Source organism: Hippichthys cyanospilos, chromosome 4, assembly GCF_059441005.1.
Source record: "Hippichthys cyanospilos isolate Australia breed blue-spotted pipefish chromosome 4, RoL_Hcya_1.0, whole genome shotgun sequence".
NCBI classification, from domain to species: domain Eukaryota; kingdom Metazoa; phylum Chordata; class Actinopteri; order Syngnathiformes; family Syngnathidae; genus Hippichthys; species Hippichthys cyanospilos.
Window position 1 is genome coordinate 18,135,807 of NC_142372.1, and position 12,240 is coordinate 18,148,046.

The 12,240-nt window shown below is 40.9% G+C and overlaps 1 protein-coding gene across 1 annotated transcript in view; it reads right to left on the reverse strand.

Moving 5' to 3' along the window:
• cgnl1 (cingulin-like 1) overlaps positions 1 to 12,240 on the reverse strand; it is a 35,333-nt gene that overhangs the window by 20,257 nt on the left and 2,836 nt on the right. The window contains exons 2-8 of the mRNA XM_088412953.1: positions 9,560 to 11,156; positions 9,036 to 9,130; positions 7,378 to 7,480; positions 4,904 to 5,005; positions 4,183 to 4,319; positions 3,660 to 3,798; positions 3,040 to 3,252 (exon numbers count right to left, since the gene is read on the reverse strand). Coding sequence (XP_088269079.1) covers positions 3,040 to 3,252; positions 3,660 to 3,798; positions 4,183 to 4,319; positions 4,904 to 5,005; positions 7,378 to 7,480; positions 9,036 to 9,130; positions 9,560 to 11,104 — 2,334 coding nt within the window. The 5' untranslated portion in view covers positions 11,105 to 11,156. The remainder of the gene's footprint in view (positions 1 to 3,039; positions 3,253 to 3,659; positions 3,799 to 4,182; positions 4,320 to 4,903; positions 5,006 to 7,377; positions 7,481 to 9,035; positions 9,131 to 9,559; positions 11,157 to 12,240) is intronic.

The following is a 12,240-nucleotide window of genomic DNA, read 5'->3' on the forward strand; positions in this document are numbered from 1 at the left end:
AGTGGTCCGATGACAGTTTTGGAACCTTCATCAAATTCCACACATTTCAGCTGATTGGGCAAACAATGCGCCTTTCAATTAAAGACACAAAACAGACCCCTCACCTCCTTTCAGGGGGTTGGCCTCGCAGTTCCCTTTCTACAGCACACTGACCCACTTATTGAGACAGTCCCTACCCCCGCTGGTATTATTGTGTGAAACAAACTCATCATTCATTTTCAGTAGCGGTTCACAATTGCCCCCACTCTTTTAAGCCCAAGAAAGAAGCGGGCCACGACGCAAACCCAGGAATGGATGTTCATTAGATTAGTGATGGCTTGCCACTGCAATTACCTTTTATGCGTGGCAATTTGGTGCTCCACTTTCCAGCATTCTGTACATGGGACCCGATGGTCAGCCCAAAAGCGGTGGGACACAAAAGAATCAGGTGTTTGCATTCATTTCCTTAACACCAAGTAGAGTCGTGCCTCCTTTAACGTCATCAAACTTAATATAAAGTCATTTATACTTTACCTGATAACTTCAACACAGTCTGTTGTCGGACCTCAAGTTTGTTCAAATTTCCTCAAATAGTGGACTTTGACCTAATCCGTTTCAGAGGTCTGCATTATAACATTAGAAAAGCCCGCACAAGTGTAAAAATAGCCACTAATATGATTATGGTAAACCACTTTAATGATGAGTGAAAAGGGAGTGTAGTAAACTAATAAAATGTACTTATTTTGTTTGATGACATGCTTTTACAATCCAAGTTAGCTATGCATATAAATGGTACAGTTTTCTGACTACGCACAAAATGTTGCATGTGTCATTGAGATTGCTGTCCACCCTGTCAATATGAGTTAATCGTTACTTTCAGAAACAAGCTGTTGATTTTTTTTAACACATTATTACAGGCATTTTGTCCATTGTCAATAGAGCAGTGCTTCTCAAATAGTGGGGCGGGCCCCCCTGGGTGGAGCACGGTAATGCCTAGGGGGGTGCGGATGACCCTAGAGAAAACGCTTTGCTATTGTCATGTTAAGTGTATTTGCAATAAAATAATCATTTTATTTTTGTTTGTTTGTTTGTTTGTTTCAGGCACTTTGATGCACTTTGTAATTTTTTTCTGTTTTAGACTAAGCTCTAACCATATAAACGCAGTAAAAAAAATAACAGTTGGTGAAATTTGAATTATATTTCTTTTTTGTTAATGATAAAAAGGATACAGGTTTAGCTATACCATTTTTATAGATAATAATCTTATTTATAGTCAGCATGTCGAGTAGAGCGGGTGCAAAAAGTTGTTTTTTTTTTTTATTTCTAGTGGGGGCTTGGCAAAATATAATTGAGAAGCACTGCAATAGAGGGCAAAACAGCCGATCACTCTGCTAAGTGAAGGTCTAAAAAAATGTCCACAGTTATTGTCCACCTCAGGAATCTCACATATCTTGCTGTTTCCAGGTCATTGTCTGCTTGAGTTATTTTATCTTTTAAAAAAAAAGGGTGGGAGCGTGACCAAATCTCACTTCTCAGAAGCATAACATGTACCAAATACAATGACTATAACATTCAATTGAAAATCTTACGATTTTTTTTTCTAGTGAAAAAAGCTTGTCTCAAAGGCACCTTATGGTGATACTGAGTCGTTTAAAAGTTGGCCAGAAAGCCCAAGCTGGGGAGAGGACAATACCTCAAGCACACAAAAGGAAAGCCCCTAATGAGCAAAGACGCAGTTCAATCTTAAAAGCAAAGCAAACAATGACTTCATCTTCCTAAATGTTCACAAAAACGGTGAGGATAGACCCCTGATGACGAACTCCCCCGGGATGTGGTGCACACAGTACCCCTGTACAACAAAGGAACTGTGCTCAGTGGTCAGCCTGCAATAGCTGCTGTGAGTCCCCCCCCAACCGGCACCACAGGAAGTCGAGCACAAGGACAACTTCCACCCTTTGAGACAAACAGGACGCACACGAGTTGTACTGAGGCATACTAAAAACAATGTTGCCACACAACCCCTTTCCAAACTTGACTAAAACTGAGCACACTGTAAAAATTCACCGTAATGATTTACTTTTAAGGATAAGAAAAGGACTTTTTTATCACTTGCAATGTCGTCATTCTGATACACAAAAATATGCAGGGAGGCTGGCGCGGGGGCTTTCCAGATAAGCAAAACTACATTGCTGCACTCTTACTCTTTAAACCTTTCAAATCATTTCAATGACATTGCCAAATTACTCCTTTTAATCTCAAGTGGTTTCCAAAACCCATTATCAAACCATGTACTGACACATTCTACGAATAAAACCTCCATAGACAAACACCGGACATAATGTAGTCAAACAGAAAAAAACGCAATTTGTAATTATCATCATGTTTTGATGTTCTTTTAATCTGTTGATACAGATATGCGTCTCTGAAGTCGTACCAAAATGCAATGCGTGCAGCATAGGCTGTTTTTATGAAGGAAAATATTTTTCTATCTTTTGCATGCAGTGAACATTTGTTTGTAGTCTACACTGAGGCGCGCCCATTTACACACTACAAAACCAAAACCACTCTTGTTTGTTTTTGTTTTTATGCTGACAAGTGTTTCTTGGAACTCATAAAATAACACAGCAGGGGCAATAATTAGGGTATTATGATGTAGCAGGTGCAAATAAAGCCATCTGCTTTATCTACTGAAAAAGATTGTGCCTTGCAGGTTTTGATGTCAAAAGATGTCTTTACAATTAGACCTTCTATGCGGCACAATAAACTGAGCACGGTAATTTGATTACTAGTGCTTTTGTGGAAAAAGAATTAAGCAGAGAAATACAGTTTTTAATCCATCTCATGGGGCTACCATTTTGCTTTGTAATGCGAGGTTTACTAGAGCTCAGGTTTGGAATTTCATGGCTCACCATTTTTTCTGTGATTGGTCATGGCACGTTAGCAAACTGTGCCATTACAAGGCAAAACACCAAAATTATTGCACAACTTTCTTTCCGTCGCCTTTGACATGATGACTTTTTTTAATGAGTGCGTTGGGAGAGAGAAACTGATAACGCTAACCTGTTTGGCCTCTTCCAAGGACTTGTGCAGTCGACTTATCTCCTTTTCATACTTCTCCTTCATCTTGTCCATCTCCTGATCGTGAGCGGCTACTTCCTCCTTCAGTGCTCCCTTCAGAGCTGTCAGCTCCCGCTCCCGCTTCCTCAGAATATCCTCCTGCTCTTCCTTGACCAGGAGAGCTTTCTGCAACTCCACCTTCAGTTGCATTATGTCCTGGAGAAAAATTAGTTTAGACTATAATTAGTATCTTGGGCTGAGCAAAAACGGAAAATGATACTTGATGTTCTTTTAAAGTCAAACAAGTAGTTTCCTTACACAATTGACTTTGATGTACTACACGTTGATGTACTAATATCCTTTTTGGTCTCTTTAGTAGGAGAATTCAGTCGACTAGCAAAATGATGATGGCAAACTAATGGGAGTGAAAACAAAACTATTGGGAATTTTGGTGCTAGTTTCTAGTAAGGCCTTATAGTGTATATGTAGACCAAAGTTCTAGTAAGGCCTGTTTGTGTACTAGTAGGCCAAAAATGGTAAAGGTAGTGAAAAGAAAATGTCAGTCGTAAGTCAGGGATTTTACTAAGCGCTCCATGGCCTTATGCAACTGAACACGGCCCTACCGCCATGATGGTGTCTCTCTCGCCGTCAGCAGCAGATGTCTTGGCTGTGTCCAGCTCATCATGCATCTCTGACAGCTGGTCCTGCAGGTCTCGGATCTCCGTCTGGTATTGCTCCCTCTCCATCTTCACCTGGAACAGCCTGACACGCCACATAACATGTCAGATCACACAACAGCCGTGAAATATTTCTCATATAAAGTACAAACGACAGCCCATGAGTCTTAACTTCAGGGTTAAAGTCAATTGACAAGTCACTAGTGTCCAAGTTGCCACTAGGGCAATGGATGATGTAAAAACTCATGAAAACAACAAATGGGCAAGTACACCATCAAGGTCAACTGTTAACATTTTGCCGAAAGTAATTGTTGAAAAGTTCTCGACAAAGCACTGCACAATTTGTAGTAGTCTACCTCCACCTTAAACTAAGTGTTAGCCCTGTAAGTATTCTGTGTATGTTCACTTTCATAATCCATTTGATAATGAACAAGATTTTGGTGGCGGTTTGCATCATTGGAGTTCTTACTCTTCAAGTGTGCTCTGTAGTTCAGCCTCCGTTTTGGCCAGTTTTTTTTTCAAGCATTTACATTCCTCTGTAGTTTGGTCTAGCTCCCGCTGCAGATCCTTCAAGCTTGAAGCCGCCATATTGTCCGCCTTATTTTTCTGATAAGTAAACATACACATATAAAAGTGTTGGTAGCCTTCTAGTAATTAAAAAAAAAAAAGAAATTTGTGAATGAAAATCCAGCATTCTTTTGAAATACTGTACTGTATATTGTATGTGCAACTGTAATCCAAGGAACATAAAGCTACTTGGAGATGGTTTTATAGGTTTTACCTTTAACATACTTGTCAAATGTGATCCTGAAACAACCTCAACATTTGCTTCCAGTTCCTACAGTCCACGTTCAGTATGGTATACACCATGTCATCAACCAGCAGAGAGACAACCCTCTAAAAGCTTTGAGTGTGACCTGATTACCTGATAAGTTAGAAACGTCTGTGACACAGGGTGGTTGATTATGATCCCTTAGATGAAATTATTAAAATTATTTCTTGGGGTGCTATCAATTTTTAACAAATTTCTCTCTTTTTTGAAATAATAATTTTGTTAACCCAACTCAAACGCAATGTCAAATTTATACTGGTTGATTTTCCTCATTATCATTATTTTACCACTTAAGTCAGATACAAGTTATTTCTGATCAAAATGGAAAGAATATTTTAAATAGAAATATTTGTGTTACCATTCTTTGTTCATGAAGTTGTTGTTTCAGCTCAGCCATTCTTTGCTCCAGAGCCGCATTTTGCTCCTGCAGGGCTTTGGTTTGTGCGGACAGACCCAAGGACTGATGAAAGAACACAATGTTCAAAGAATATATTTACTTTCCTTATAGCGTTTGTTAGAATGAAGAGGAGAATGTTAGTGTAAACGTTTGGTTGTACGGAGGGATAAAGTATGAAGGTCAGAGTGTCAAAACTAAAGAAGAACATGTTGCAAGGTGTTTTTAAATGTTTCCAAAGCTTTAAAGGGCCTTTATCATGGAAATTCAAGCTTTTGGGGAGATTTCAACCATGTTACAATGTTCATTTCGCACTCTAAACAGGTTATTTTTCCTTCACTGATGCATTTCAAATTCCTTGCTTATTTTGCGCTCTCAGCATCGGTCCTGCCCGAGCAGATGACATGACATGGCTAGCGAGAGGCATGATGTCGATAACAGGTCCGCGCACCGTCTCCACACGCCCACCTCCCATTTTTACTTTTGGTTTCATTCCAGGGTTAGTGAGAAGAGATTTTCCACCAAGTCAGCCAAGTAAACAGTAACGTTTCATTTATTAGTTACAAAGTTTTACTGTAGAATATGTCCAAGTGACAAAAATGTGTGTTTGGGAGCACACGGCCAAACAATCAACGTTGTCGTACTTCATTTACCCGGAACCGTTATGAGAGGTGGTCTCCGGAAGGTACAGATTTTGTTGAAAGAATGGGTGTTACAGTGTGTGCTCATTTGATACGTCGTTTGCTTTGTTGGCAACTCTAGTGCATTTCAATGTCAGAAAAATGATTTTTGTTTGGCTTCTTCGTTCACTCCACTTCTAAATTCAAGTACACGACAACGATCACTACAATGTTAGCTTTTTTGTTGTGGCGGTCGGCTTGAGAATGACGTCAACAAGGGGGTGTGGGAGCCACATCGTAAGAGGCAGGCAGCGTTTCCCTTCTTGATTAGAAATCCAGCAACCAAAATACAGTAAAACTCATCAACAAATAAACCTGCATGTGCAAAAATACCCCCCAGTATGAAAAAAAATCCATGCATTGAGGCCTTTCCCTCTTTCTTACGTCCTCATACAAAGAAAAATCCCCCTGCATAGTATGAAATGCTTTTTTCTGCATTTGCGTTGTACTGAAATTCACTACAGTGAAAACAAGCCTGCCTCAAAAGACTAGCTTGATTTATACTTGACGCGCCTGCACACGTTTTGCAGCACTTAATACTCTGCGCTCCGCAGTCAGACTATTCTCTTATACTATAGGTGGCAGTAAATGGACTCTACAGCATACAAACAACACTACTGCATAACAGAGGTAGAGAATCAAACAGCGGTAGAGTCAAACGATCTAAATTCTTCCAAGCGTTTTTAAACAAACGCCTCATCTCTCCCCAACGTGGTGCTCGCCAGGCATTGTTTACGGTATTTAGGTCATGGCAGTCCTTTTTAGCCAAATCATAAAGGGGTTTGTACCGGCAAACTTCCATAGCAATAAAGGTAATAAAGGTGAAAGCTTGATGAAGCAAATGCAAAGACATTATGCAAGAAATTGATGGAAGTACGAAATTGAAAGCTTATTATAGATTTGGCAATTTCTTTCTTTTGTTTTTCTTTTTCGGATGGTTTAGTTTTTAACTTCAGATTGTAGATTGCACGACATGTTTTTCATGTTTATGTCCGAGACAGAGTTGCTACAGTGAAAAGTCTCCTGTAGTGAAAAATTTCTGGCTGCAAATATGATTTTGTTGTAGGAGTTCTACTGTAACTCATATTTCATTAAAAAAAAAAGTTCTGATGCACCAAAGATTTAGTCATTTATATGCATATATTTGACTGTGAAAAGCTCAAAATACTAGATACATATACTACAACAAATAAAATGAATGAATATTAAAGTAAACCCTAACATTTGAAAAGGCCACATACTTTGGCCTTTTGGCTTCCAAACTTTCACATCCGAATAATTTAACTACTGTACTATTAATAAAGCTGGTAAAGGTGGTGTTAATGTCATTCATTACTTCTAAATCCAGAACATTCAAAACAGTGAAGCTCTCAAAGGAATGACCACATTTTTAATCTTTTTTTGTTGTTGTTATAACACATAGCAATTGATGTTTAAACAATAACAGTGTAGCAATACCTGTAGATAGATAATATAATAATATACACGGGTATATATTTTTTAGCCTCAGTGAATAACGACTAATACCATAGCAGTTCGCAAAGGAGTTTTGACCAGCTGCATGTATATTCAAAGATGCATAGTATAACATGTATAATAAGAAAAAATTCATTGAAAAAAGAAAAAACACAAATCGGTGACCCTGCAGGTGCTGAACCACAACAATGCAGTCCATTGTATGTTGTTGGCAGACCTGCAAAGTCAAACTTGTGGCATTGGACAGCGGTTAGAAAGTCAGAGGCTCTAACAATATCTCACTTTGTCATCGGGAGGGCCTGCCGTGGCTCGAGACTTCAACGTTTGAATCTTCTCAAAGACCAGGTTGACCTTTCTCTTGGTCGTTTCATCATTATCGGCGCTACTGCAGACAAAAACACATATAGACCAGTCAGCGGAGGGTAAAACAGAAATCCTGTTTCGCAGTTGGTTCTGGGAATGGAGATCAGTCATTTCAAGCTTAGAAAGGGTTGGAAAGGTCACGCTGCTTTGATCTGCCACCTGAGTGCACAAACAGCCTTGTTTCAGTGAGTTCATGATCATACTTTCAGGCATGTGATGTGCAGTCATTCTTTTTGACCAGTTAATAGAAAGGACCTGGCCTGGAGATTGACGGGTGTCAATGAATCAAAGTGTAAAGTTGGACAGTTAAATGGCTAAACCATTAGCCTGTCTGCTTGTTGAGGACCCTGCGTGAGTTGTGGCCATTGGAAGTTTGCATATCAATTTTCTTCTAACGTGTTTGCTTCAGTACCATGTGATTCATAAAGAGTTTGAAAGCAGCAGCTGTGCTGAAATGATCTAAAACCTTTAACATTCTCTGTCTCTTATGGATAGTTTCTGCACTTACTCAGCACCACTATTGCACAGCTTCAGCCCTCAAACTTAAGTATAACTTTACAGGTAAGATCTTTAAACATCACATGATGGTTCTTATGAGTTGGAGCAAAAGTACCTAATGTGGTGGTTCCTACCAGTAATACAAAGTGTTCTTTGGCATAGACTTTGGGAGGAGCTCCCCTCCCTTGGAGAAGTCAGTGGAATGAAAAGCATCAGTATCAATAAATGTGAAGTCACGCCACTTTCTAATGACAACAGTGATGTGTTATTTCTGTAAATTAGGTCAGTGACACAGAAACATTCTCTCAACCTTTGCTCTCCTGACACAGATGAGTTTGATTATACGTTCACAACTCCTGTTGGCCCGTGTTTGTCTTTGCGGCCTTGAGAATGTACCTCATTTGCAATCCCAGCACTTCCATCTGGGTTTCCTTTCCTTTGTTGTCCTCTGACTCCCGACCTGTATCCCCGACACACCCAAACCGTTTCCTGTAGTTTTTCTAAATAGCCATTCTTTGTGCCAACAACTGCAATAAAATCTAGGAAAAAGTGTATCAAATCTGAACAGGTCCATCATGGTGTCATTTGCTGCATATGTCTTTCATTTCAGATTGAATTTTTCTTTTTACTCAGCTTAACCTTAACCCTATATGCTTTTTTTCCCCTGACAGTCAATACGTGTCAGATTACAGACGCAAACACAAAGGCTTAACCCTTGATTTACACTAAAGCTGAGAGAAAACACCGAAGCCAAGTGAGATTGTGAAAAAAAAAATCCACACAGCTGGATCGCCTAGCTGGGTGGGTGAAAAAACACATTCCTTCACTTTTATCATCAACTCTCAAGCACCGAATAGAATTAAAAAAAAAAAAAAAACACACCAACTCCCACTGAAGAACCTCTCCCAACATGACACATGACTTAAAAGTGTGGTATTTGTCCGTGTAAAAACAATAGGCAAAGTTTGAGGTTCATTTTAGAGCCAAAAGATCCAAACTACAGTATTATGTTTTTATAGCATCAATCAGTCATGAAAATAGGGAGTAAAACAGAACGAGGTCAAGCTGGAATAACTCACCCATCCTTTAGGTAATTGAACAAAATTTGTTTTGCAGTCTCTTCATGTGTTTGTTGTGAAAGCTCTTGCTGACCTTTCAGGAGATCTGGCGTTGCCTGAAACAGACAGGAAATGAGAGAATTATCTGAATTTGATGATAGAGATGTTAGACTGGTTTACAGACATGCAATTGAGTATAACAAACACAAATCAAAAAGGCCTTTGTGTCAAATTGTGTTGTGAATAAAATGGCGTATTGATTGCCTTTTATTGACACAGAAACCTGGGACCAATTATCTCATGTTTTGGTTCCCCTTCCTAGGTTGGGAAATCCTTTGGGCCTATTGAAATGAATTCACAGATGTCTCCAAACACATGATGTTTGAATTTACCAAAGAAAACGTTTAAAAAAGACAGGTAACTACTGTATGTGGTACTGAATTTTTTTAGCATTCCTCATTAGGGAGTCTTGCTAAGATGGACGCCATGAATGCGCTTAAGGTCCAAGATGAGTCAAATTTAGAATGAATTTTCATGTATATTACCTGCACATCAGTGTCTGTGCTGGCTTTTTTCCCCACAGTTGAGGACTTGGATAAAGATGTTGACAGTTTGCTTGGTGAAGACACTGAGTCCACTGAGTCTTTATTCTTGAGCGTTACAACTGCAGAATGACTTTGGGATTTTTGGTATCCCTGAATGGACTCTACACCTTTAGACAAGGTGCTCTGGGGAGATCCAGGGGCACTAGTGGCGCGAGACAGTGGTTTGGAGTTGAGCATGAACCAAGGCTCCTGATTCCCAGCGGACCTGTGCAGCCGCAGCTGCGAGGGCCGCAGGACATGCTCCATTGATGTGCCCAGACGACGGCTGGATTCGTCAAGGGGTCTGGATCCCGCCACCCGGCCGAAAGCACTATCCACACTGCGAGAGCGTTTCCTGTCTTCAGGATTGATTCGGTTTCTTCGCCCAGCCCTGCCACGTCGATGGTGGCTGCCGTCTTTGCCGTCAAACTTCTCAATGAGCTCATCGACACCGGGAATGGAGCCCGTGTCAATGTCTCTGCCCGACCCGGGGACAAAAGGAATGTAGCGCCGGTTTTCATGACGGTTAATAGTGTCCGCGTAAAGAGAATCAATATTTTCATCCGCGTGGGATGACGAGGAGTGGCGTGAGCGAGAAGACGATTGAAGGACAGGTCCACTGGAGTCAGACCTCCTCAACGGAAGGACATCTGGCTCACGGCGTTTACGATCAAGGCTGGAGTTGGCACTGCTCACTGAAGTGGGAGACTTGCACTGAGTTTTGCTCTGCTCACTTGTGGGACTGGACAAAATGGAGGCTTGGGTATGACTTTTAGGTGTTGGCTTGGACTGAGGTGGACTCTGGTTGCTGTGACGAGGTTTGAACTGCGGCTGAGCTGCTTGCGGCTTGCCCTGCGGACTCAAACTCCGAGGAGGTAATTTCTGTTTTTGGTACGATACCTCGGTCAAGCTCTGAGACGGAGCTTGAATTTTGTTCGACTGCGCGGGAGCTTTGTTCCGATCTAGACTCGATGACCTGTTGTGGGAGGGTGTCGATACAGTGGATGTGGACTGAGTTCCGGTCTCAGCAAGAGAAGTGGGCCTTAAAGGTTGATTGTGGAAGTTTAGAGAATTGGTCTCTGGATCGTAGGGCTGCAGTAATTCAGGATGCCTCTGAAAGTTCAGAAGGGTTTGCGCTTTCCTTGCTTGTGTATCTGCAGAACCATTCTGAGAGGCAGCATACTGCATCATCTTCTGAGACCTGTACTCCCCAAAGGGGCTCTTAGATCCACACTCCTTGTCTCCTCGAAACTCATACTCATGGTAGTTATCAATAAAAGAGCCTTCTGTCTCAATGTACCCATTGCTATTGGGGTCAATAAAGGACTGAGGACCTTTGTCTTGGTTGTTCAGAACTACATAGGGGTGTCCATCTATACCCTGCACTCGGATGCTCAGACCATAAGTACCAGCTCCATTGCTGTGGGGCCTAGAGGAGCGAGATGGTTGGGTGTAGCCCCGTTGAGGTGCACTTATAGGAAAGCCAGTCACTCTGTAAGACTCCATCAGGAATGCAGAAGGAAAATAAATCCCTCTCCCTGGATCAGGCGCCCTTCCTCTGGAAGAATTAGAGAGAGTACATTATTGGAAAACGAGATTGTAAAATTCAGTGAACTGCTCTTGCCTTGCTCATAAGTTTGACACTGATGAGCCATTAGAGCCTTACTGTATTTTATCATTTATCTTTCCCATTCTGCTAAAGAGTGTTATCAAAACACTCTCTTTGAGACACGGGCATCTGTGACTCAACATGAGGCACATGTGACCAGGCACACTTTAACAAAAGGGCTAACATGTCCATGACTAACATGCTTGGTATGACCCCATTGTTATGCTTATCAGGTGGGAAAACAACATAACTTATACCATTAAAAGAAGAATGGCATGCTGGCATGAGTTTAAGTACATTTAAAATTGGACTGCAAATAAGGAAATGTAAATGAAAAAACAGCTTCACTTGCCCTTTACGATCAAAAACCTGATTTAAAACATCGACAAATAAGCAGCCAAAGAAGTAATAAAAAAAAAGTCCTATGGGTCCTGAAAAGGATGTTGCTCAGAAATATTTATGCCTGTCAAAGCCAGAGGAGACAAAGGCATCAGCAGGCACCATGTGTTGCAGTGGACAATGGGCTTTTAGCAAGTTCCTGTTTGCCTTGCTGATAATGTCCCATTTACCTGATGCAACAATATAGAGACAAACTGAGATGGGCCTGGAAGAGGGCTCTGATAAGTACAACAACAAAGGCCAAGGCAAAATATATCACACTGGACTTAACAGGTCAGTAGAGTGTAATGGCCGACACCCTTTTAAAATAAATGTAGCAAGTGAGCAGTCATAGGTAAAGGTTTCTAGTGAATGACAATTCCTATTATGTATGTATATAAGAATAAACAACAAACTCTCCCTATATATGTAAGCAAGCGGTTGGTGATAGAGGCAAGGACAAAACTGCCTCACATAGAACCCGGGCTTTGTAGAGCGACTGTGTTCCTCAGATGGTAGATTTGAAAAGGATTGGCAGAATGGAGGAAACAAAGAGTAGCTAAAGGATTGAGGGGTTGAGCAGCCGATGATGACAACAGCAACAATACAGTAGATAAATATGATTTGATACTTTACAATTTGTGAGGAGCTGCTG